This window comes from Erythrolamprus reginae, chromosome 2, assembly GCF_031021105.1.
Source record: "Erythrolamprus reginae isolate rEryReg1 chromosome 2, rEryReg1.hap1, whole genome shotgun sequence".
Classification (NCBI taxonomy): Eukaryota; Metazoa; Chordata; class Lepidosauria; order Squamata; family Dipsadidae; genus Erythrolamprus; species Erythrolamprus reginae.
This window is the reverse complement of record NC_091951.1, coordinates 301,028,173-301,053,219: the sequence shown is the minus strand read 5'-3', so window position 1 is coordinate 301,053,219 and position 25,047 is coordinate 301,028,173. Positions and strand designations below refer to the sequence as shown.

The window sequence follows — 25,047 nt, the reverse complement described above, 5'->3', positions numbered from 1 at the left end:
GTATATAATTCAGAGGCAACATTTGTACTCTTGATTAAAAACAGCACTGCCTTTTTGTTACCTGAAGGAATTTTCTCAGATTATATATAAAAAGGAATGGGTAGGCATCACTGTTCTATTGAAAAGCAAGTGTAATTATTTGGGGGAAATAATGTTGTGAATGTTTATATAACATAAGAGTTTCAGATGTATGAAATACCTGATATACTCAGATTGTGAGTATGTAATTGGTGATATTTTTTTTACTGTTATCACAAATAAGATCACAAATTACATACAATATTTGAAAGTTTTATGTTATATCTTATGTTACATAAATATTCACAACATTTTATTTAAACCTTCTATCCTTGTTAGGCATGATGACTAATGAAAAAATATCTAGTCTATTGTTTCTATCATTTAAATGTAATTATTGCAGATTAGAATTTATTAATTGTACTGATATAATTTTGAGATATTCCTGCCAGGTTGTCTGCATTTAGCAGACATCCAATATCTAGTACAGTCATTCATGGAATGAATATACTGTGTGTGCTTGTTTGTATGTGTATCTATGTATGTGCATACATACATACACACTGTAAATACATACATATATACATATATTAACCAATGCAATCAATTGCAACACAATCATAATGCATCGTGATTGTTTGCACTTCATTGCATTGGTTAACAAATGTTGTAAATAAATTACTTGTAAATATAAAAAATTCCATTGCATTCTTGGACTGATTTACTTGGATATATTTCCTTCAAATATTTGGAACTTATTTTAAAATTAGTATAAATGCATTATGTTTGTTGCTTTATTCTTATGAAAAGTTTATTTTTATTTTGGTTTGTAAGTAGAAAACACTATTCGTACTTTTGTTGCTAAGGTTTTCCAAAGAATAGTAAGTTCAATAACTTTTTAAAAATCCAGAATCCTGAAATATACGGCATTAACCAAGCAATCAAAGGAATACTAATTGAAGCATGCATATTTGGAAGTGTTCTACTGAAATCACTTTTTTGCACAAACATACATGGACTTGTTTTCATTCTGTATATTCAGGGTTTCAAACAAGAAACTCTTGTGTGAAAGTGGGAGTAGGAAGAGGATGGAAACATGAATAAAATTCAGCATAATTTTTATACAGTTATTATAGACTGTTTGGAAATGAGTCTGAGGGGGAGTCATCAAGTTGTGGCTGCTGCTATTCCTGCCAAATTGATGGAATGAGCAATTGCTGTCTCCCTCTGTCGTAGGCAGGCATATTGCTACTGACAGCTCACTTATTGGAATATTGAAATATTGGCATTTACAGCATAGATGATATAGTAAGAAGATTGAGATGAGTTCATTTTACATTAAGCTTCTAAAACAAGATATAGTTTTCATGCTTTTGGAAACTGCTGGGGAAAGTGCCTGAGGGATCTATGCTGAGACTTAAAAAAAAAAAAATTACTTTTCAGGTTCATTCATTGAAGTTATATAACCCCCTTATGGTTTGCAGAGTTTTGGCCACTCACCAGCCTGAGTATTACGCCATTATGGTTGTCTAGAACAGTGTTTTTCAACCAGTGTGCCGTGGCACACTAGTGTGCCGCGAGACATGGTCAGGTGTGCCGCGAAGCTCAGCAAGAGAGAGAAAGAGAGAGAGAGAAAGAAAGAAAGACAGAGAGAGAAAGAAAGCAAGAGAGAGAGAAAGAAAGACAGAGGGAGAAAGAAAGCAAGAGAGAGAAAGAAAGAAAGAGAGAGAGAGAAAGAAAGAAAGAGAGAGAGAGAAAGAGAGAGAGAGAAAGAAAGAAAGAGAGAAAGAGAGAAAGAGCGAGAAAGAGAGGCAGGGAAGGAGGGAGAGATAGAAAGAGAGCAAAAAAGAGAGGAAGGAAGGGAGAAAGAAAGAGGGATGGACAGAGAGGGGAAGGAAGGAAGAGAGAGAAAGAGGGAGAGAAATAGAACGAAAGGGAGGAAGAGAGAGAGATAATTTTTTTGTCCAAACTTTTTAAGCCCCCCCCTTCCCCCCCGCTCAATGTGCCCCATGATTTTGTACATGTAAAAATGTGCCGCAGCTCAAAAAAGGTTGAAATAACTGGTCTAGAAAATCATTTAAAATTTGAGGTTGTAATTATTACACTATATCAGATGTGGATTTCTTCCGGTTCACCTGAACTGGTAGCAGCCCGCTGGTGATGTCATGATGATGTCATGGAACCGGTTCGGTTGATGCCGGTCCATGGAAGCTTCCATCTTTTAAAAAAATAAAAAATAAATTTTTATATATATATTTTGAATTTTTTTCTTATTTTTTTGTCTTCTGAGCATGCACAGAAGACAAATTTCTGGCACTGTGCATGCATCACAATCTTTTTCTCAGCTTTTCCGAGTCTTCGGAGAGGGGCGGCATACAAATCTAATAAATTGAATTGAATTGAATTGAATTTTCTTTCTTGGAGGGGGGAGATTTATTTTTATTTTTTCGGCACAGTGCATACATGAGCGGAAGCAAACTGGCAGCGAGGTAAGTTAGAACCCACCCCTGCACTATATGCATTCTAACATTGCATGCAAAAGTACAGGTAGTCCTCAACTTAATGATCACAGCTGAGACTTAAATTTCCGTCATGAGTTGCTGTGGTCATAAAGCAAATCATCATGTCACTGGGCTCGATTTATGTCCATTTTTACCCCTTTTTAGTGACTCACAAGATCGGTAACAGAATCACACTGTCGTAAGGCAAATCCAGCATCCCCAATTGACTTTGCTTGTCATAATCCAGCTGGAATCTAGTTGCCATCACGTGAGCTAGAAGCCACTGCAGCTATTTTTAAATGCAAACCAATTTCCAAGAGCCTGAATTATGATCAGGTGACTTTGGAAGTGGTGCAGCAATTGTAATTTGGAGGTGGGTTGTAAATTATGTTTCCCAAGGCATTTTTAACCCTGGTCCATTGTTAAACGCATGATCGTAAGTCAAGGACTACCTGTACAAGTTTGTAAGAAGCACATACATTATCATAATGTATAGAATAAATATATTCCTTGCTGATTTTTTTTTTCAGGTTTAAAGATAGAAGAAGTAGCTGACTGGCCAGGCATAACCCTCAAACTAGGCCAAGTTTCTGGGTTGGCCCTGGATCCTAATAACAATTTAGTAATCTTTCACAGAGGTGACCATGTGTGGGATGCAAAGTAAGCAAACCTAACTCTCTCCATATATATATATCTTTAATGCTGTCATGTTTACCCATAAATCTCACTCTTTTCTGTCTCTTCGTGTGTGAGATCAAGTTATATCAGCTGCTTAAGCAGGTGATTTTATTTGAAGTACATTAAAAGGACAAGATTTTTCATTAATCAGGTTTCAGGCTGTTAATTTGAATACATCAAGAAAAAAGGGTATGATGTCCATCTTTCATTTCTTTTTTTCTTTAATGGGATTTTTTTTTGTTACTGTGGAAGTAATGGTAGTCATTGGTAGTGAAAACTGAGAAAAGGGATTTGAACATTCCTGAGATCACATATTCCAAATCCTTTAAAACATTTTGAAAAATAAGTTAAGTAAACTCACAGTTGTGGTTAGCTCTGGCCCAGCTCCTGCCCCAAGGAATGTGGAGGTGGATATGGGGGAGACATCCACATGCCGCAGGCCTGTTTTGCTCCTAGTAGAATCTGCCGACGAAGTCTCCTCTGACCAAGGAAGCGTGAGTGACAGGGAAGAGGGGAGTTTGGCAGACAGCCCAGGAGGAGATCAGTCATCTGTATCATCCCTGGATTCTGAACAAGAATTAATGACACATCCATGCATGCGTAGAGTGATGCATAGGAGACAGCAACTGAAGGATTATTACAAGAGAAAATGAGGCCACCTGTGGTTGGGTGGGGCTGCTGTAATTAGTGCTACAGATAAAAGTGCAGCCTGGTGTTTTAGCCTCATGGCAGTTTATCTGATTCATTGTTTTGTCAAGATTGTGGTTTTTGCTGTTCAGGATTGTGTGTGTGGACTCTCTGGACTTTAGAATTGGACTCAATTTCCCAGTTATTGGGTGAGCAATTGGACTGCATTTAACCTGTGCCTTGTGTGTACCAGAAAATCCCTTTGACATTTAAAAAGGGAGCTGTTTCTGTTTTTCTGTTTATAAAAGCTTTTGGGTTTTCCTTTTATCGTGTGGTGTGTGTCTTCCTGGACTAATTACCCTGTAATTACGGGCGGTTGAGACACGCCGGCAGAACACTTGCTAGGCATAATAGCATTACAAATTTGTGTTTAAACTGTAAAGTTACGCAAATAATGCAAAACTTGCCATGTAGAAAAGATAATAAACCAAGGACTACATCCATGTAGTAAAGCCAGTAAGTGGGTTGCTACCAGTGCGATAGGCAACTGCGCACTGGTAGCAGCCACCATTGTGCAATTTGCGTATGACCACTTCATTGGCAGTCCTTTGGACACCGCCAACTTTTTTCTTCAATTTTCTGAATGTTTTGCTTCATGTGCATGCACAGACGCAAAATCTCGTGAGATTTTGGGGATATTTTACACGTCCCCTCACAAGATTTCGGTGTGTTTTTGCTTCCTACACATGCACAGAAGCAAAAACATGCTGGGGACGTGTACACATAACACATGCATGCATGCAAGACAACCGAAGCTATGCGCACAATGCACCGGTAGCAGCAGTAATAGCAATCCACCCCTGAGTAAAATCATGTAGTAACAGACACTAAATCAGGATTGTGCTGCTTAAATGTAGAAAAAGCATGATAGATAATTTTAATGAATGATTTATAAGTTGTAAGAGAATAGATGGATGCTCATTACCAATGTACTTACTTTCTTTGTTGTCTCCGTTTATGTTCCTTTTAAAATTCAAGGACTCCCACTGAACATTGTCCCCAAATAATAAGGTTGCTTGATGTCGCGGTTTGTAAGTGATCAATGTCCATTAGAACATTAACCCCGCGGAGGCGATAGATGAAGCCTTTAGTCATTTGTTCAAAACAAGATTTCTTTTATTATAAAAGTAGAAAAATAAAACATGTCTCGAGGGACAACACAACAAATATGTCTTCACATGATAGAGGTAAAAAGGAGAATGGAGTTTTTAGGATGAAGAAGAAGGAAGTGATGTTAGATTTGGCAGGATATTACATCATAATAGGAGGATCTTAATAAGGCACACACACAGTTAACTCTTTAATTACTAAATGTCTCTGGGGCTAGCAATATTCAGCGTGACACTTGATTGGTTCAGAAAGTGTAACTGGCTCAAAATTACTAAGTGAGCTTCATGAATGAACAGACCTTAATTCCGATTCTCCATGATTTATTTTTATTTTATTCTAAAATATCCTTATTGGAGCTTTGGTTTTCCTTGTCGACCTGTCTTCAAACAACCAGCCTCTCTGAACTGATAGTGTTAATCTGAACATCTCAAAACCCAGAATAAATAAGCAAATATTTTTGTTTATATTTGCCTGATGATCATGTGATTCTTCGATGGCATGTGTATAGCACTATTTGTCAAGAATGGCATTTTTATTTCAGATAGATCAAGATATTAGAAATAACTCATAGTTACCTTTTCAACAAAGCATAAAATAGTAATAAGTGAAAATAAAACAGTTTTGTACATTTATTTCTACATGAGACTCCCTCAAGAGATTTGCAAATAATTTTTTTAATAAGAGCGCATTACCAATAAGAGGAAGGCAATAACATAGGAGAAATAATGTTTATTGTCATATGGAATAGTTTCCCTTTCCCCCTTGAGAGTTGGCCTTCATTAACAGCTTGACTAAAAATATGCACATAATCAGAAAATTAATGCACAGTTATTAATTGTTCTTTATCAGTCATAGAAGTACTCAATTATTAGCCTTAGGAATTCACTTCATTCTTTGTGGTTGATTGCTTCCCCATCATACAACAGGAAAGATACAAACAGATTATCAGTGCTTCAGGCAGAATACAAAATGGCAGCAATATATTAATAATACATGAACATAAAAAGCTGAGAATCTCTACAAGTAAATGTAGCAGCTGCTTGAAAATATTAGGCAACTTCATTTAGTATTATCCATAGAGTTCTATGATCAGGATCTGGTACTGTGTATCTATATCAGTATTCTGCCCCAAACAAGTTAAGCCACTGACAAATTTACAAAGCAATCTGTTCTTTAAATTGCTGCCTTTGGGAGTGCATGCTCTTTTGCTTGACCATTTTCCTTTATTCTGATGAGATAGCAACTTGAAGAAAATCCTGCCAAATAACAGATGAACAAATGTTTTTGGAACATGCCTCAAGTCTGCAAATTCAGTTTGTAACCTTGTTATCCATCTTGATGGTGTATTAATAGTATGTCTAAAAAAAACCCACCTGGATTTTTCCCTGTAATAAGACTGTATATAAATAAAATATATTTAATATGCTGTTATTAAATCTAAGTTTAGTCTTACTTAGAAAGGATCTGATGCTATTTAAGTTAATAAAGATTAAATCCAGTTTCTTTTATCTCTCAATACCTTAAAAGTTTATACTGCTTTGCTCTTCTCTCCCAGCTCTCTTTCATGGCTTTCCAGAAAACATTCATTGTTAAAAAAATAAAACTGAAATTATTCAGTCACACAACTTCAGAGATGAACTTGATAAATCTGGTGCTCTTGAATTTATATGGAATTTGTGCCCTGGATTTGTTAATGTCATTTTTAAGCATTTTTTCAGAAGGGTTTTCATAAAAAAGAATGTTGATCTAATTATATAATAATAAAAATATACTTAAAGTCAATTAATTTATGTAGAATAACTGCAGTTGTTCAGCTCCTGTGGATTTTTCTTAATTACTATGTTGTGGATTGCTTCTGTAAGGAGAAAGTAAGAAAAATGTTTCTTATTCCTACAGTATTACTTTACATGCAATTTTAGTTGTTTGTATTTTGTTTTCGCATTCTAGCGTTTTAGTTATAAATATACGAGACAGAATAATACTATGCCCATAATGCTGTACTTCAATCAATGCCCAATGCTTATATCAAAAGACTATTTACAATTATAGGAAAATATAGTCACATATAATTAATAATTTTTCTGGGCATAATGGCATGAGTGTGTTACATCAAGTATACGAGTCTACGGAGAGGGGCGGCATACAAATCCAATAAATAAATATAAGTCATAATGATCCTAGTAGAATTTTCAAACTAATTTTAACTCTAGTTTAAAATAGATTGAAATACTTAAAGATTACTGTATCTAAGGTGCAAGTAAGTATTTTGATGTAGAAAGTAGAGGAGGGAGGGAAAAAGAATATACAGCTTTAAGTTTCATATTTGCTTTCTGTAAGTGTATTTATGTATGCATCTAGTGTCTAGTAAGAACCTACTCTGAAGGCTTTTTCATGACTTTTTGTTGTATTTGATATAATATTTGAAAAGTCATGAAAAAGCCTTCAAAGAAGATTGTTACTAGACAGTTGTTCCCATAAAGGTGATACTTATGCTGACAATATTGTAATACAAAGTTGAAATGTATACATATTTTAAATGTAAGCTCTGAGTCACATCAGTATATATCTTTAATGGAGGAAGACATATATGCTGTTAATAGAAAGACTTGTAGGATGAAACATGAAAAGTTCCTGAAAGAAGCAAGATACTGGATGTCAACCTTGAAAAGCTATCTTCCTGGCTTTCTACCATAGCTATTATCAGACACCAATAGTGTTACCTAGTTGGGTAATGAAATGTCTGCAAGCAATCAGCCAAGCTCAGAATATCAAGGCCTCTTTAAAAAAAAACCTAGTGAGAAATAGTTATTAAAGAGTCTGAGATAGGAAAAAAGTTTTAAAAGAAGCAGATAGAGGAAAACATTAAAGGGATTGTGAGGTCAATTGAGACCTTATGGGGTGTTTGGTCTTTGACCCTGATAGACATACTTTAAATTATTACAATGTACTATAGTATGCTCACAGATTTACTGGCATGTTTGTTTGTATGTTTTTTTGTTTGTTTATTGGACTTATGTGCTGCCCCTCTCCATGGACTTGGGGCAGCTCACATTTTTAAAAAAACACACAGTATATAAAACATATCCTAAGATTTTTATTAATATTGATTGTTTCTTCATTGCTTATTTGACCCCTATGACAAACATGATTCTTGACAAATGTATCTTTTTCTTTTATGTACGCTGTGAGCATATGCACCAAGACAAATCCCTTGTGTGTCCAATCACACTTGGCCAATAAAATTCTATTCTATTCTATTTTATATCTAAATCCAATTAACATAAATAATTAAATTAAAATATTTTAGAAAGCTAAATGTTTTAAAAAATCAAACAATCAAAATACACACTACAAACATCTTACACATTCACTGGCCAAAGGCTGGTGTCAAGTGACCCCAAGCCTGGCGGCATAAATACGTTTTTAAATTCTTATGAAAGGCAAGGAGGGTGAGGGCAATGCGAATCTGTGGGGGGAGTTGATTCCATATTTACTTTGATATTTCTAAAATGAACACTATGTTGAACATAGCCAGTAACAAAATATCTTTTTACTGGAGACACAGTAGTGAACGGCCAAATGTTAATATTCGAGGGCAGAATTCTAATTCATGTTAACTAAAATGTGCTCCAACAAAACGACATTTAAGAAGGCAATTGTATGTTAATATATATTTCTCTCTTCTTTTTTTTTAACTTTAGTTCGTTCAACAGTAGCTATGTTTATCAACAAAAAGGACTTGGACCAATTATGGAAAATACCATTCTTGTAGTAGAGCCTAGTACTTCAACAATTCTTCATTCCACAGGAAGAAATATGTAAGCTCTTTTAAAAAAACCCACCCACACAACTTTGATGTATGTTTGATCGGTTCGTGATTAATTCTGCTTTATTTTGTGTATACTAATTTATTTTTGTGCTGAAATTTCTTCAATTTGGCTGGTGTATTTTGAAATAATTTTTATTTTTGGCTCCACTGATAGTTTATTGATCCATATGAATACAACTCCAATCAAAAATAAAAAAAATATATAGTCTATCTTAAACGATATCTATCTTGAAGAGAAAAGCCAAGACACAAAGGCTTTGCCAAATGTCTGGCTGTAAATATTATGTGAGGTGGATGTACTTCTATCACTTAATTAAGTACTATGGGATGGGATTGAAAGTCATCCTGTATTCTTATTTTTTTGCTTCAATGTGGTGCAAAAATCACTTTTCTCCCATATCTCAAATATTCCTTCTAGGCATGAAATAGATGTGATCATTTATCCTAGATCACTCTAGTAAGCAAAGTAGCATTGTTTCTCTTCTGTATTCCCTATAGATACGTATTTGTTTTCATGCATCCTGTAAACAGTGTGCAATTGCAAAACATTCTTATGCTTGAGTGACATGATTTGTCACAGCGTCAAATCTGAATAGAATTTTTGAGATAAAGATTGTGACAAGATTGACTTTTCTTTACATGCAGTGTTCTCTCCTAGTTTCAGTCTGCATGCATCAGGGTTCAAAGTAGGTTTTAGTGAAATAATTCCTGCAAATTATCCTGAATGTTATTGCATGTCCATCATCTTTGCAAAGCTTTCTCCACTGTCAGTTATGATTCATTAGGGAATTTTAAGCTGAATACATATACAGGACTTCTCCATGATTAAGAATCCTATCTTACCAGGACTTTCAGCTTCAATGAAATCTATACACGTTTTGCTGAATATGCTTTTATTATCCAGGGAACATTGATTGTCAACTCTGAAGGAATGCAGATGTATTGGGAAATTGTTGAGGATCTTTGCATACTTTTTGCACATTTTCATAAAATAATTAATTCAATGCTTTTGCAAGATGAATATCTGCAGAGGATTAAACTTTCATAAATCATTTGTTTCTTCTAATAACCCAAATTAAAAGGTTCAAATACAGTATTTATTCAAAGGGAGAATGACTTCCATCAGTTAGTTTATATAGAAATATTTCCTGCTTCTTTTGCATATTCTCAGTGAATCTAATATATTAGAGGGACTAGAGGAAGAAAACATTTCTGATAAACAGGGTGACTTTTTTTTGTCCATAAAATAATGTTTGTGACATAATTCAGCAGTTCGATATAGTCAAATTCAATATGCTTCCAGACCAGCTGTGGGTTTAGGAGCAAGAGGCTGACTGGTTAATTCCTGTTGAGAGTTTACTAGGTTAGTTTCAGTAATGTGTTTGTGGATTAAACCATTGTTTTTCAACCAGTGTGCCATGGCACACTAATATGGTCAGGTGTGCCGCGAAGCTCAGAGAAAGAAAAGAGAGAGAGAGAGAGAGAGAGAGAGAGAAAGAGAAAGCAAACAAGAGAGAAAGCAAGCAAGAGAGAGAAAGCAAGAGAGAGAAAGAGAACAAGAGAGAAAGAAAGCAAGAGAGAGAGCAAGAGAGAGAAAGAAAGCAAGAGAGAGAGAGAGAAAGAGAGGGAGGGAAGGTGGGAGAGAGAAAGACATAGAGGGAGGGAGGGAGAGAGAAAGAAAGCAAAAAAGAGGAAAGAAGAAAGAGAGAAAGAAAGGGATGGAGAGAGAGAAAAAAGAGGAAGGGAGAGAAAGAGGGAGAGAGAAATAGAGCGAAAGGGAGAGGAAGAGAGAGAATTTTTTTGTGCAATATTTTTTTAGCTGCCCCCCCCCCTCAATGTGCCCCATGGTTTTGTAAATGTAAAACATGTGCCGTGGCTCAAAAAAGGTCAAAAATCACTGGATTAAACAAATCCCTGACATGTTGGCTGTTTCTTTTCACCCATCAATTGTATGGAAAGAAAATATCTGTGCTTGCACCTATTGTAACCAGGATGGAATGCTCTCTTTCCTAGTGACCTTTATCTGATTATCATTTTTGAAGTATAATAATTGCAGCATCATGTTGACACTAAATGAAATCAATTACGTACTTACAAATTATAGAATACAGAATAACACAGATGGAAGAGACCTTGGAGATCATCTAGACAAGTGATGGTGAACCTTTTTTTTTTTTGCTTGTGTGCCAAAAGTACGTGCACACAATAGCATGTGCATGCATATCCACACCCATAATGCAATGCCCTTCGCCCACGCATGTGTGCACAGCCCCCTTGCACTCCCATCCCATTCTGTGTGCAAGCCTCACTGAAGCCTTCAGACTTCCAGTAGGCCCATTGGGCCATTTTTCACCTTCCCCAGGCTTCAGGAAATCCTCCGGAGCCTGTGGATAGTAAAAAGTGGGAGGTCCCGGAGGGTTTCCTGAAGCCTAGGGAGGGTGAAAAACAGCCAAACCTACCGGAAGTCCAGAGCTTCAGTGAGGCCTGCAGACATGTGGGCGGGGGGGAGGCAGTGCAGAGGGTTGTGTGTGCATGCACCAGGGAGGACATTGCATTATGGGTGTGGGCACATGCAAGTATGCATTCTTTTGGCACCCGAGCAAAAAAGGTTCACCATCACTGCCCTATGCCATTCTGAGCAAATGACAAGTTGTAAGAGAAGAAGTGACAGAACATGGTAGCGGAGTTAAAAGTGAGATCAACCTAGAATCTGAAATTAAATCTGACCCCACTTGAATTCTGCTGACCATTATCTAAATCTAAGTAGATGCTAACTGTTGCATAGGCATAATTAGCAATAAATAGATTGAATTTATAGGTTTAATTGGTCGTTAATGTATGGACCTGACCTTTTCTATCTGTCACAGGTTCAATGTTAAAAATGGGTGAACTAAGTAGAAAAAAGGGGGCGGGCTGCAAATTTTGATTGCTGTAACACTTCTCTCAAAATAATGTAACATTAGTTCCACCTCTTAGAATATCTAAACAGCTGAACTAAACAACTAAACAAAACTATGCTGCTTTCTTCCTAATTGATATTACTTTTGTTTATTCTCAGGTTTTATTTACCTCATGGCTTGAGTATAGATAATAACGGTAACTACTGGGTGACAGATGTGGCTCTTCACCAGGTATGAAGAAATAGTTTCTATATTAGCAAGAAAATCTGAATCTACTGTCTTTCTGCCTCTAACACTTTTGGTATAGTATTTTATTTAGTCTATTGTGGTCTGTGGAAAATATTTGTCATTTTTTACTGTTTGGGTAAAACACAATCAACCCAAAGGTTGACTTTTATACAAAACAAAACCCAAACTGTGAATCCAACTCTTACAGTGGATTTGTGTAATGATCTCATAAATATTAATGTCTATACAGCTGTTCTCTAAAGAAAGATATATTCTCCAGGTCAAATGTTTGATCTTCCTGTAAGCTATAGCATTTTTGTATTAGTCTCACTTAACTGAAGCTCTTTATTCTTTTACGTTGTTAGGTGTTCAAACTGGCATCAAATGGTGCGGAATCTCCTTTGCTGACTTTAGGGAGAGCTTTGCAACCTGGAAGCGACAACTATCACTTCTGCCAACCCACTGATGTGGCAGTGGATCCAGCGACTGGGAATATTTATGTGTCCGACGGCTACTGCAATAGTCGTATTGTTCAGTTCTCTCCAAATGGAATATTTGTCATGCAGTGGGGAGAAGGTATAGGATAGAAAGTTAATTCTTTTTTTCACCTTGGAGAATGGCTACAACAATGTATATACAAGATAAAATCCAGATTTTGCCATCCCCTTTCCCTCTAAGTTTGATTGTAATCAAAGCTCTATGAGTATAAGGCAGTGTTTCTCAACTATAGCAAATTTAAGATATGCAGACTTCAACACTCCAAATTCCTAGACAATTTGAACACATCTTAAAGTTGCTAAGGCTGATAAATACTGATTTAAGGTTTTTAGAGTCAACTGTTAAGTATTTTATAATATATTTCTAATATTAAGACATTCTTATTTTATAAGGAACTTAAATGTACAATTGATAGTTTAAATGGATAAGAAGTTCCATTGTTGAGATACCATCTCCATTCTGAGTATCTACAAACCTATAAATAGGATTTATCAGTATAAACTCATGTGTATGGTGGAAAATTATTAAACCTTATTTTAATCATTTAGATATTTGGATTTTTTTAAAGATATATTTTAATTATTCACGTACATTTTTGTAAATTTAGTCACTAACCCAAGAACAAAGGAAAAGGATGCTTAATTATATATGTTAATAAATATGAAGTTGCAGTGGTTGCAGAAGAGATTCATATTTTTTCTTCACTTGATTTTTCTTCAAATTTAATTATTAATAGTGGCTTTAGTTTTGTCATATTTAAAATGAATATTTCTTCTTTCAGAGGCTTCTGTAGGCCATGCTAAACCGGGCCAGTTCACCATCCCTCACAGCTTAACTCTTGCTTCTGACTTTGGTCAGTTATGTGCAGCAGACAGAGAGAATGGTCGGATTCAATGTTTTAAGCCAGAAACAGGCAAATTTGTGAGAGAGATCAGACATCCATCATTTGGAAGAGAGGTTTTTGCAGTTGCTTACACTCCAGGTAAATATATAAAAATGTTGCATTGATTATCTCTTCCCTTGGTCTCTCTGGCTCTTTAATATTTTTTTCTCTGCAGTTTTTTAAAAATTAAATTTTTAATTATTGTCAACACAAGCAGATTTTCCTTTTGCATAGATTAGATTAGATTAGATTTATATGCCGCCCCTCTCCGCAGACTCAGGGCGGCTCACAACAATGGTAAACAATACATAGTAACAAATCTAATATTTAGCAATCTAAATTACACTTTTAGGTTAAAAAATCTAAAAGAAACCCCAATATATAAAAAACAAGCACACAATCGAATCATACACAGAAACTACATGGGCAAGGGGAAGATGTTTCAATTCCCCCATGCCTGACGGCAGAGGTAGGTTTTAAGGAGTTTCCAAAAGGCAAGGAGGGTGGGGGCAATCCTAATCTCTGGGGGGAGCTGGTTCCAGAGGGTCGGAGCCACCACAGAGAAGGCTCTTCCCCTGGGTCCCACCAGACGACATTGTTTAGTCGATGGGACCCAGAGAAGGCCCACTCTGTGGGACCTAACCTGTCGCTGGGATTCGTGCGGCAGAAGGCGGTCCCGAAGATATTCTTGTCCAATGCCATGTAGGGCTTTATAGGTCATAACCAACACTTTGAATTGTGACCTGAAACTGATAGGCAACCAGTGCAGACTGCGGAGTGTTGGAGTAACATGGGCATACTTAGAGAAGCCCATGACCAGGATCAGCAACCTTAAACACTCAAAAAGCCACCAAGGTCCTAACTGGAAGCCCCCCATTCAATTCTGGAGCCCTCTAGTTCTCTCACCATAGAATCTCCACCTAGCATGGCATCCTTTTTCCTCTACCTGTCCTATCTGAAAGCCCTATCAATTGTGGAGCCGACTGGTGACAAGAGAGCTGCAACAGAAGGATGAGAGAGCCACATGTGGCTCTAGATTAGAGCCATAGGTTGCTGATTTCTGGCATGACAATGAGTCTTATTTTAGGATTCAAAAAAATATAAGACAATCTTATTTTTAGGAAAACACCGGGTGTGCATGTGTAACATATTTTTGCTGATAATGAAAAGGAAGGGAGACTAGTATAGATCTATTTCAAGCTATTTTGCTCTCACCAGCTAGCGATACCCTTACTGGGATTTGAACCTGGGGAGTCTACCTGTAAAGCAGTAGCTTTAACCTCTAGACCACAGTGTCTCCTTCTCTCAGCTTGTACTAGGAAAGAGTTATATGGGGTTTTTTTCTTGTCGAATCACCCTGGCCTATCTAAATATCGGAGGGAGCATACTGCTTCCTTTTTGCCTCTCAGCCCCTGGATTTGAACCTGGGGAGTCTGCCTGTAAGGCAGTTGCTTTAACCTCTCTCTCTCTCTCCCCCTCCCTCCCCCCCCTCTCTCTCTCACACACACCACACTATTAGTATAACTTTGCTTCAGTTTTTCTTATTTTTGAAGAAGGTTTTATCATTGCTGAGTAGGTTTTTACCAGTACCAGCCTCAATTCTTTGCATATTTATTTTTATTTGAAAATGAGCTGCTATTTTCAGTATCGGTCCCATATCTTTTATAATGAACATGCGAAAGTATGCATTCATTTCTGTTTTTATATAACACCTTATCACTACTTACTCAAGGCAAAACAGAATGTCTCCTATTTATGTTACCCCCAAAACCCCCAGCCATATGAGGTTTGAACTGAGAATGCTTGGTTCACATTAAAACAGGAAGCATGGGTCTTTCTCAATCCATATCAAATACTTTTTAAGATGCAATTTGCAAACTCATTCTTCCTTTGTTATTCAGTAGTCCAAACACTCCTCTGTTTTCTCATTTGTAAAGTCATTGTTATTTTCAATATCTTTACAGCTGTGCTTCACAGAATGCATGCTTGCATCATTTATTGTTTTTTCTATAGTTCTTTAGTGCTAACTTGTCTTTTTTTTAGCTTTGCCATTTGAGCAGCATTTTCATTTTTTGAAAGGAGCTGTCATTTTTCTCATAGTTTCTGTGACATTGATCATCATCCATGCAGGTCACTGCTTTGACTTTACATTTTCTTAGCTAGCAGAATGCAGTCTGGCTGAGTTTTGTCCCAGATGTGTGATAGTTAGCGAGCATGCTGGTTTCACTTAACTAATGATGGAATTTGGAGTTATCTGTAAAACCATGGAAATACAGAAGATAGCAGCATGATTCTCACATTGTGCCAAGCTATTTGCATTCAGAGTTTTTGCCTTCAATTGTTTTAATAGAGGTAATCATAGACTTCTGGGAGATTTAAAAGATATTCTATAAGGCCCTATGTTCTTGGTGGGAGACCACTGGAGATTTCAGAGCTGTAGGTAGACTGCTAAATAAAAATAATACAAATAAATACAAAACAACTCTGAAGAAGGCAAATAATAAACCTTCTTTGTAACGTTACCAAGAAAACTGCATGGAAGCAGTCCCTAGGAGTCAAGTCTGCTTGAGGATATCTTATACAGTATTATATTATAATTAGAATGTTTCCTTTAGCAAACTTTATTCGACTGGACCATTCACAGAATGTTACTTTAACTACCCTGACTTGCTGTTTCCCTTTTAAGACAGTTGGCTATTCATTATTGCTTCTAATATGCTTCATTGAAGTTTTTTACAAATACTTGCAAAACTCATTTATCTTGCTTGACCTTTGTCATATTCAGATCTTGCCACTGTTATCTTCATTATTTGTCTGTATTACAAATTGGTACTTTTCATCTAAATGTTCTATGGATAATGGTGCAGTGTCTACTCTGAGACACGTTTCAGGATATTGACCTGATTTGAAATATCTCTCTAATGCATGATTTATTTCAAAGAGTAAGATAAAGAAATTGACAATATTTTTGGTAAGAGAAATGACAGGATTTGCCTAAGAATATACTAGGAGACACAGCTATTTTTTAAAAGTTGTCTTCTGTCTTTTCAACAGAGTTCTTTCTTAAATTTCTTAAAGCCACAAGCTCTTTTTTTCACAAAACATGTAGAAGCCTGTAAAAGTTGAACTGCTTTAATAAATAGAAGTGCTGCTCCTAACAAAATCCAGACCATTTCTTCTGAAACTCAGCCTTAATTAAATTCAGTACTTAAAACATTTGCAGGTTCACAGGTAAACAGTATAAACCTAAATGTATTAATTGAAACAAGTAATAAAGATGTATATTAAAACTCCTGATCAAAATCAAATAGTGTTTCAATATGTTTGGAAAATAATTCTAGTTTAGTTTGAGATATACTAAATGTTGCATTTACCAAAAGAGAAACTTGCATAATCTGTGCCTCTCTTCCCTAGTCTTAGGTGTAGCCATCAGAGGCCCCTCAAAAGCTCCTGCTGATTTACAAAATTGTAATGTGATAGAAGTGTAAAATTACTAAATGCAGGTCAAGTAATCAGGTTTTAACCTATCCTAAATAAATTAAATACAGTACCTTTAGTTTTTTAGCCTGGTCCTTATATTTTGTTTAGCCTGGTTTAGTAGAAATACCAAAGAAATATACTGCTGTGGGAATGCGTCAGGACAGAAAGACTAAATTGCACAAGATGATTGCACAAGATGATTGAAATTTTTGTTGCTAAGTGAGACATTTATTAAGTGAGTTTTGCCCTATTTTATGACATTTCTTTCTGCATTTGTTAAGTGAATCTCTGCAGTTGATAAGTTAGTAACTTGGTTGTTAAGCGAATCTGCCTCCCCCATTGACTTTGCTTGTCAGAAGTCACAGAATTCAATTCAATTTCAATTCAATTCAATTTATTGGATTTATATGCCGCCCCTCTCCGAAAACTCGGGGCGGCGAACAACAGTCATGAACAATATACATGAACAATATACAGTAAAAAATCCAATACTAAAAACTAACTTAAAACCCCTAAATGTATAAAACCAACATACGTACAAACATACCATACATACAGTTATATCAGCCTAGGGGGGGGGGGGAAGAGGTCTTAATTCCCCCATGCCTGGCGGCAGAGGTGGGTTTTGAGTAGCTTACGAAAGGCAAGGAGGGTAGGGGCAGTTCTAATCTCTGGGGGGAGTTGGTTCCAGAGGGCCGGGGCCGCCACAGAGAAGGCTCTTTTCCTGGGCCCCGCCAGGAGAAGAGGATCACATGACCTTGGGGATCACATGACCTTGGGATACAGCAATGGTCATAAGTGTAAACCAGTTGACAAGCATCTGAATTTTGGTCACATGATCATGGGGATGTTGCAAAGGTTGTAACTCTGGAAAACAGTCATATGGTACTAATTTTAGTGCCATTTTAACTTTCAATTGTCACTAAACAATCTGTTGTAAGACAAGGACTATCTGATATTTTTCTAATGTAAATTGCAGGTCTGACTCCAGTGGAATGTAGGGCAATGGGACTTGAGCAATGGAGGAACTTAATTAAAATTAGCCATTTTACTAATTCCTCAAGGGGCGTGCATAAGCGCACCATTGCGCCTACTGTCCCTGTCCTACTGTCCTATTATCTTCTTTCATCATTACTTACTACTTACGTTATGCTTATACTAACTACAATCCTATACTTGTTCAACTAACTAACTAACTAACTGAATGAATGAATTAATGAATAAATAATATTTAAAAGCTAAGTTGCAAATTGTAAATCATGTTTGGCTGTAAGAAAAAATAGTAATGAGAGAGAGATATTTTTTTTTCTAGCCAATTCTTAAACATCAATATATAAGATTCATACCATATTGCTATTGCAGCTACAGATTGATTAGCTGGTGTGATGGCTCAGCAGTTAGACACTGGGCTTGTTGGCTGGACAGCGGACAGCTCAGGTTCAAGATTCAAGTGCTGCACGATGAGGTGAACTCTTGTTACATGCCCCTGCTCTTGCCAACTTAGCAGTTCTAAAGCATGCAAATGCAAATAAATAAAAATGTAGCACTTTGATGGGGAGGTAACAGCACTCTGTGTTTCCACTCTGCAGTGTGTTGTCATGCTGGTCACATGACCACAATAGTTTTTGGACAGCACTGCCTAAATGGCCTTGAAATGGAGATGGGTACCACTCCATAAAGTCAGCTATCACTAGCAGAATAAAATCCTTACCTTACCTTTTACCTGATTATTTAATCGTTTTATGACTTAAAGTTTAGGGTGATTGTTTTTCTGTTAAGACAGATGATTTTATCTCTTCATTTGAGATCTTTCCTTAATAGGTCTTAATAGTTATCTAACAAAGAAGCAAAAATCATCTATAAATACAGATTTCTCTCCAAAGGTCAAGAATAGATACCAGAATGCTGTTTTTTCAAGGGAGACATACTACAAACATGTAATACGTCTCCATACTCAAATTTATTTAGGCTAAAGAGAGTTATCAGCGAATAGATATTTAGCCTCCTACATATTGAATATCATTTGAAAGAAACCTTCTCCTAGCATTTATCCAAGTACAATCCAACTACTCTGGGTAGAAACCAGCTGATGACATCAACGATCCCTATTTCAACAAAAGTTTTTTTTTCTTGGGGTTCAATAGCTTCCTTTCTATTTTTAAATAAGAGATTTAATTTCTGGTTTCCATACCTGGTTGAATCTGACCTTGTGTTGATGTTTCAGTTGAATCAACCTAGTCTCCAACCTATTCTGCACTTTACTTTCTATAATGATATTGAAGAAAATTCAGTTTTTCTTTTGTTGTTGCATATTCCAAGTCAGGCTGAGGAATCTTATACTAATTTACTTATATAAAATGAGAAAGACCTTGAGCTTAATAAGTTACCGAAAGTTATAAATGTGTGCAAACAACTTATGATCTACATACGTAAGCGTCTTCATATTTGTTCTATAATACTTTAGTCCTATATGAATGAATTAGCAATTATAACATTTATACTTTAGATTATTAGATTATAGAGTACAATTTATTTTTACATTGTTACTATACTGCAGGTTAATATACTGAGGATAAAAAATTAAAATTCACTTAAAATTAATATTTGTTTTTCTTATCTAATTTTAAATATCAATTTTGGTTCCTAACCTTAGTATTAATATATACAATGAAGCATTATTTTATTTACCTAAGTATATTTCATTGACATGGCTGGATTTTATTATATTTTGTTATCTATGTCCTTACCTACCTACGATCCCTATAAGACTAATAGGTTTAAAAGGATGCTATGGTAGGAACTTAGAATAATCATTGAATCCCATGAAGAATTTTAGGCCATTTATATACAGTACTTATTTCTAGAAAATATCTTGCCACAAATTTTATCAGTCACTTACCCTACTGTAAGAACACATTGTGACAAGGCTGCCCTCTTATGTTCAATGGGCTTATCTTGATTTAGACTCTGACCAGGTTCTTAATGATAGTGCTTTACTGGAAACCTGTTTTGTTTTGTCAATTTAATGAAAAATAAACTCTGTTAAAAATTGAAACGTTGGGGAGGGGGACTTGGAAGGGTATTAGTTTTACCTCAGTCTAGGTTCCAGTCCATCCTTTATACTGGAGCATATTGTTTGTGAAGTGCTTGCTTCTACTATTTTAGAACTGTTTCTGTAAACCCATTACAACACTGTTTTATCAGTATCTCTGAATCAAACATTATCCATTTACAAAACGTAAATGATACCCTGAATTTATTTATTAATTATTTTATTTATTGATTGATTAGATTTGTATGCTGCCCCCTCTCCGCAGACTCGGGACGGCTCACAACAATAATAAAAAACAATGTATCACAAATCTAATATTAAAAACCCCTTATTTAAAAAACAAGACAAACACACAAACATACCATGCATAAATTATATAGGCCAGGGGGAGATGTCTCAATTTCCCCATGCTTGACGGCAGAGGTGGGTTTTAAGAAGTTTACGAAAGGCTAGGAGGGTGGGGGCTATCCTAATCTCTGGGGGGAGCTGGTTCCAGAGGGTTGGGGCCACCACAGAGAAGGCTCTTCCCCTGGGTCCCACCAGACAACATTGTTTAGTCGACGGGACCCAGAGAAGGCCAATTTTGTGGGACCTAACTGGTCGCTGGGATTCATGCGGCAGAATCCTAAAGAGAATCCTAAAGAGAAAAAGTATAAGGAACCTAATAGAACTGTAACATTTCTTGGGACAATGTAAAAGATTCCGTTCCTAGTTTTCATTGATATTCAAGAAGCTCTTTAAACCTCTGGAAAGGCCAAAAAAAAAAAAAGGTTGGGAATGTCTATTCATGCTAGTTAAGACCCTAGACAATATGACAGATGTGTGATGTGTACATTTTAATAATAAATATCCTGTTACAGCAATTAATCTGTTTCCAATTTATTTTTCTCCGTAAAGATTATCTTACTTGTACTTTACGAGGTGTGTTAATTATTGTCTAATAGTCATAGGTTAAAGGATTACCGTAATATTTGTATGATGGTACAAGATTGTTGCTATTAATTCACAATTGCAAAGCAATCTCATATCTATTGGTAGCTTAGTTGATTTTAAGAGTACATTCTCAAAAAAAGATTACTGGTATGTCAGACAGAAACAACTTCACAGCTCTGCAGTTCTGAAACCCAAACTTGGTTGCAGAATAGTGAAGCATTCTGCAATACGTGGCTTGCTGATTTTAGAAACATTGTGGTTTGATTTTTGCAACTAAGAGAACATTTGCTTCATGTCTCTTTCTGACATTCGGGTCCCTATAAGGAGAATCCTAGCATTTTATCAGCATTTCAAACAAAATGGACATGCAATTTGTCAGTTTGCCCCTTCCAGTATAATAGGAGATCAGCCAAATTGCAAAGCATGTTTTTATTTTTTTGTACTTTCCCTTAGATAATAAAAAAAGGGATTTTATTTCCTCCAAAATCTGCAGAGTGGGCCAAGATGGATTCTCCTTGTTCTTAGAATTTAAAGTGAGCAATAGTAAAAACAATCACCGATGGCTTTCGACATGGAATTGAGCATTGGGGGAAAGAAAACAGGAATAATATGGATGTGTGACTTTTCTCAATTGTGTATTGTTGTGCTTAGACTGGATTGTAAGAAATAATAAACCTTTCGTTACATGCATATATTAAAATACGAATGTATGTTTATAGGTGGCCTCCTGTATGCAGTTAATGGAAAGCCTTACCCTGGAGACAGGGAGCCAGTACAAGCATTTGTGATGAACTTTTCAACTGGAGAAATCATTGACACGTTCATTCCACTTAGAAAGGTAACACATTGTGAAACTTGACTTGGTATTATTAAAAATGCACAAATGCTCTTTTTTTTTCTTTGCTACATTTTGTGCACATTTCAAATTTCATTATGAAAAATCCCACGTAGATACTTTTTAAAATAATTGTTTATGGAATTTTTCTTCTAATTCATGTAATGGAATTCTCATATTAGAAAATATCACTGAATAACATTTCACTGCAGTCTGGTACTTAATTCTAAAATGTTTAACTAACAACGCATGGAATTTGATGTTTCAGAAAAAAACTATTTGGAATTATTTATTAAAGGAGTTCAGCCAAAAAAATTATCATGCAAGACAAACTACTGCAATACTATTTTAATAATAATGTGGCAATAGCCAATAATAAATAAGCATACGTTTCTCCTTTAAAGATTTACATGAGCAGTAAGTGGTCCATTGGACTGTATCAATTGTTGCAGAAGATGTTTCCTTAAATCTAATGCACTGAAGACTTGATTACATTTAGAGTTCTCCTAAGAATTTTGGATGTTCTTCGATGTGGGGGAATAGTGAATTCAATAATTTTATTTGCCAAATTCTGAAAGCATGCTTAGTTGCTGAACGGGAAACAGATAGTTTTGCAGTTTTTGGATTGCCCTTTTTATTTTTTAGTTCAATTTTCCAAAACTAGAATTAATTAATTTAAATTAATTGATGAAACAGCTTCATTAATCTGTGTCTACCAAGGTTCAGCAAATTCCTGTGGATAGTGAATGATGAAACACTATTAGAAAAACCTGAAAGCAAGAATGCCAGGTAGAGAGAAAAATATGTCCCAAGAAAGAAAAGCTATCTGTATAGAATTCTGATTTCTGGATCAGAATTACAATAATCTTAATAGTGTACAGTGTTCCCTCGATTTCCGCGGGGGATGCGTTCTGAGACCGCCCGCGAAAGTCGAATTTCCGCGAAGTACAGAAGCGGAAGTAAATACACCATTTTTGGCTATGGACAGTATCACAAGCCATCCATTAACACTTTAAACCCCTAAATTACCATTTCCCATTCCCTTAGCAACCATTTACTCACCATTATTACTGGTACTCACTGTTGAATAAGACACTTAGTGATCCTGATATTTATAAACATAATTATTTATTAACAATAATTTTTTTTTGGTTATTTATTTGCAAAAATTATTAGTTTGGCGATGACATATGACGTCATTGGGTGGGAAAAACCATTGGATAGAAAAAAACCCCGCAAAGTATTTTTTAATTAATATTTTTTTGAAAAACCGTGGTATAGGCTATTCGCGAAGTTCGAACCCGCGAAAATCAAGGGAACACTGTATTGTAAAACTAACAGGACATGCATTAATACATTTTGAAATTAGGGGTTTATATTCTGTTACTGGACTTGACTTGATGTTATTGCCTTATTTATTTGAGATTTATAGATATGATTTACATGAAATATAGAATTAGAAATATGAAAATACAGAATAGAAATTAATAAAAGATATTGATAAAATTGAACAGTTCCAAAGACGGGCTACAAAAATGGTGGAAGGTCGTAAGCATAAAAATGTTGGAAGGTCTTAAGCATCAGGAAAGATTTAATGAACTCAATCTGTATAATCTGGAGGGCAGAAGGGAAAGTGGGGACATGATGAAACATTTAAATATCTTAAAGGGTTAAATAAGGTTCAGGAGGGAAGTGTTTTTAATAGGAAAGTGAACACAAGAACAAGGGGTCACAATCTGAGGTTAATTGGAGAAAGATCAGAAGCAATGTGAGAAAATATTATTTTACTGAAAGAGTAGTAGATGCTTGGAACAAACTTCCAGCAGACATGGTTGGCAAATCCACAGTAACTGAATTTAAACATGCCTGGGATAAACATATATCCATCCTAAGATAAAATACAGGAAATAGTATAAGGGCAGACTAGATAGACCATGAGGTCTTTTTCTGCCATCAATCTTCTATGTTTCTATATTTCTAATAGCTACACCTTAATGCTCTATAACAGTTCAAAGGCATGTATTGGTCCTTTTTGGTTTTATTTTGATCTGCAAAATAATTCAAGAAAGAGGAAATTGCAATGAACTCTCCTTTTTCTGCTTAGCTTTAACTATACTACATGCAATATCTGGCTCACAGTTTATGCAGCATACAATGGCTTATTGGCTCATATGGAAAGGCTTTTATTTAATTAGGCTACAGCCACAAAGAGATAGAGCACAGGCCAAGAAATACATTCGATTTGTTAATATAGGGAAAGAGATATTTCACTGAGGGCAAGTCAGTACATTGTAATAGTGTTTTCTGTTATTTTCAGCTTGTCTGTAGCTGCAACTGTGCATGTAGAATCAGCCTGGCATCAGATTAAAATTAATCAGTATTCTAGGTTTTCAACTGCTTTGAAAACTTAAAAAACAAATGTCAAGTGCACTTGAATAAATTCCTTTCTCCACCTATGTGTTTTTCTGATTATTGAGAACAGGAAACAAACATTGGTGTTTTTTTAAAAGCCACAAATATCTATCTTATCAAAAGAATGATGGTTTAGAAGTAATCTAGGATGTTTTGAAGAATAAAGACTCCCCAGAGTCTTCCATTTATAGTTGCAAAGTATATTTTATTGTTTCCTCAATCACATCCCTTCAAAGAATCTTTCACAATTTATACAAATTATGATTAAAAGTTCAAACACTGTCAAATGTCTCTGCATTTGTAATTCTGCATCTTGAATTACTGGATAATTTCCGATAGCTTCCTTATTTAATACATTGTCTATTTACCTTCACAGAATTTTGAGATGCCACATGACATTGTTGCTTCAGAAGACAGAATGGTGTATATTGGCGATGCTCATGCCAACACAGTGTGGAAATTCACATCCACAGAAAGTAAGATAATTGCTGCTTTATGAACACATTAATATTCCCATATAAAAAGATGATATTCTTGAAGCTACTATGCATTATGCCTCAATACATGTGGGACAAAATTTTTGTAAAAAGGTTGTGATACTATTTGATGGATTAACCAAAGATTTCTGTGCTCCTAAAGCTTTATTTTGTTAAGGTGTTTGTGAAATGATTTTTTTTCAGATGATTTTTTTAAAAGTTATCATTATTTTGTACATGCAGTCATGTTTTAACTGGTTTTTAAAATTATGTATTTGTATTGTTATAAACTGACCAGAGTTTTAGTTAATAAATAATTTTTTGCTTCCTATATTTCTCAAAAGCCTCTATAAAATGTGAGTGAAATAGGGGAAGGTTTGTGAGTGACATAGGGGAAGGTTTGGTAGGGAAGGTTTGCCTATTTGCCGATGACTCTAAAGTGTGCAATAGGGTTGATATTCCTGGAGGGGTCTGTAATATGGTAAATGATTTAGCTTTACTAGCTAAAGGGTCAAAGCAATGGAAAC

At 35.6% G+C, this 25,047-nt stretch overlaps 1 protein-coding gene across 4 annotated transcripts in view; it reads left to right on the top strand.

Annotated features, from left to right (window-relative positions):
* PAM (peptidylglycine alpha-amidating monooxygenase) overlaps positions 1-25,047 on the top strand; it is a 167,171-nt gene that overhangs the window by 133,065 nt on the left and 9,059 nt on the right. For all 4 annotated transcript variants that reach the window (XM_070742973.1, XM_070742975.1, XM_070742976.1 and 1 more), the window contains 7 exons: positions 3,050-3,179; positions 8,696-8,812; positions 11,882-11,954; positions 12,317-12,527; positions 13,231-13,431; positions 21,517-21,635; positions 24,421-24,520. In XM_070742973.1, the coding sequence (XP_070599074.1) occupies positions 3,050-3,179; positions 8,696-8,812; positions 11,882-11,954; positions 12,317-12,527; positions 13,231-13,431; positions 21,517-21,635; positions 24,421-24,520 (951 nt within the window). The remainder of the gene's footprint in view (positions 1-3,049; positions 3,180-8,695; positions 8,813-11,881; positions 11,955-12,316; positions 12,528-13,230; positions 13,432-21,516; positions 21,636-24,420; positions 24,521-25,047) is intronic.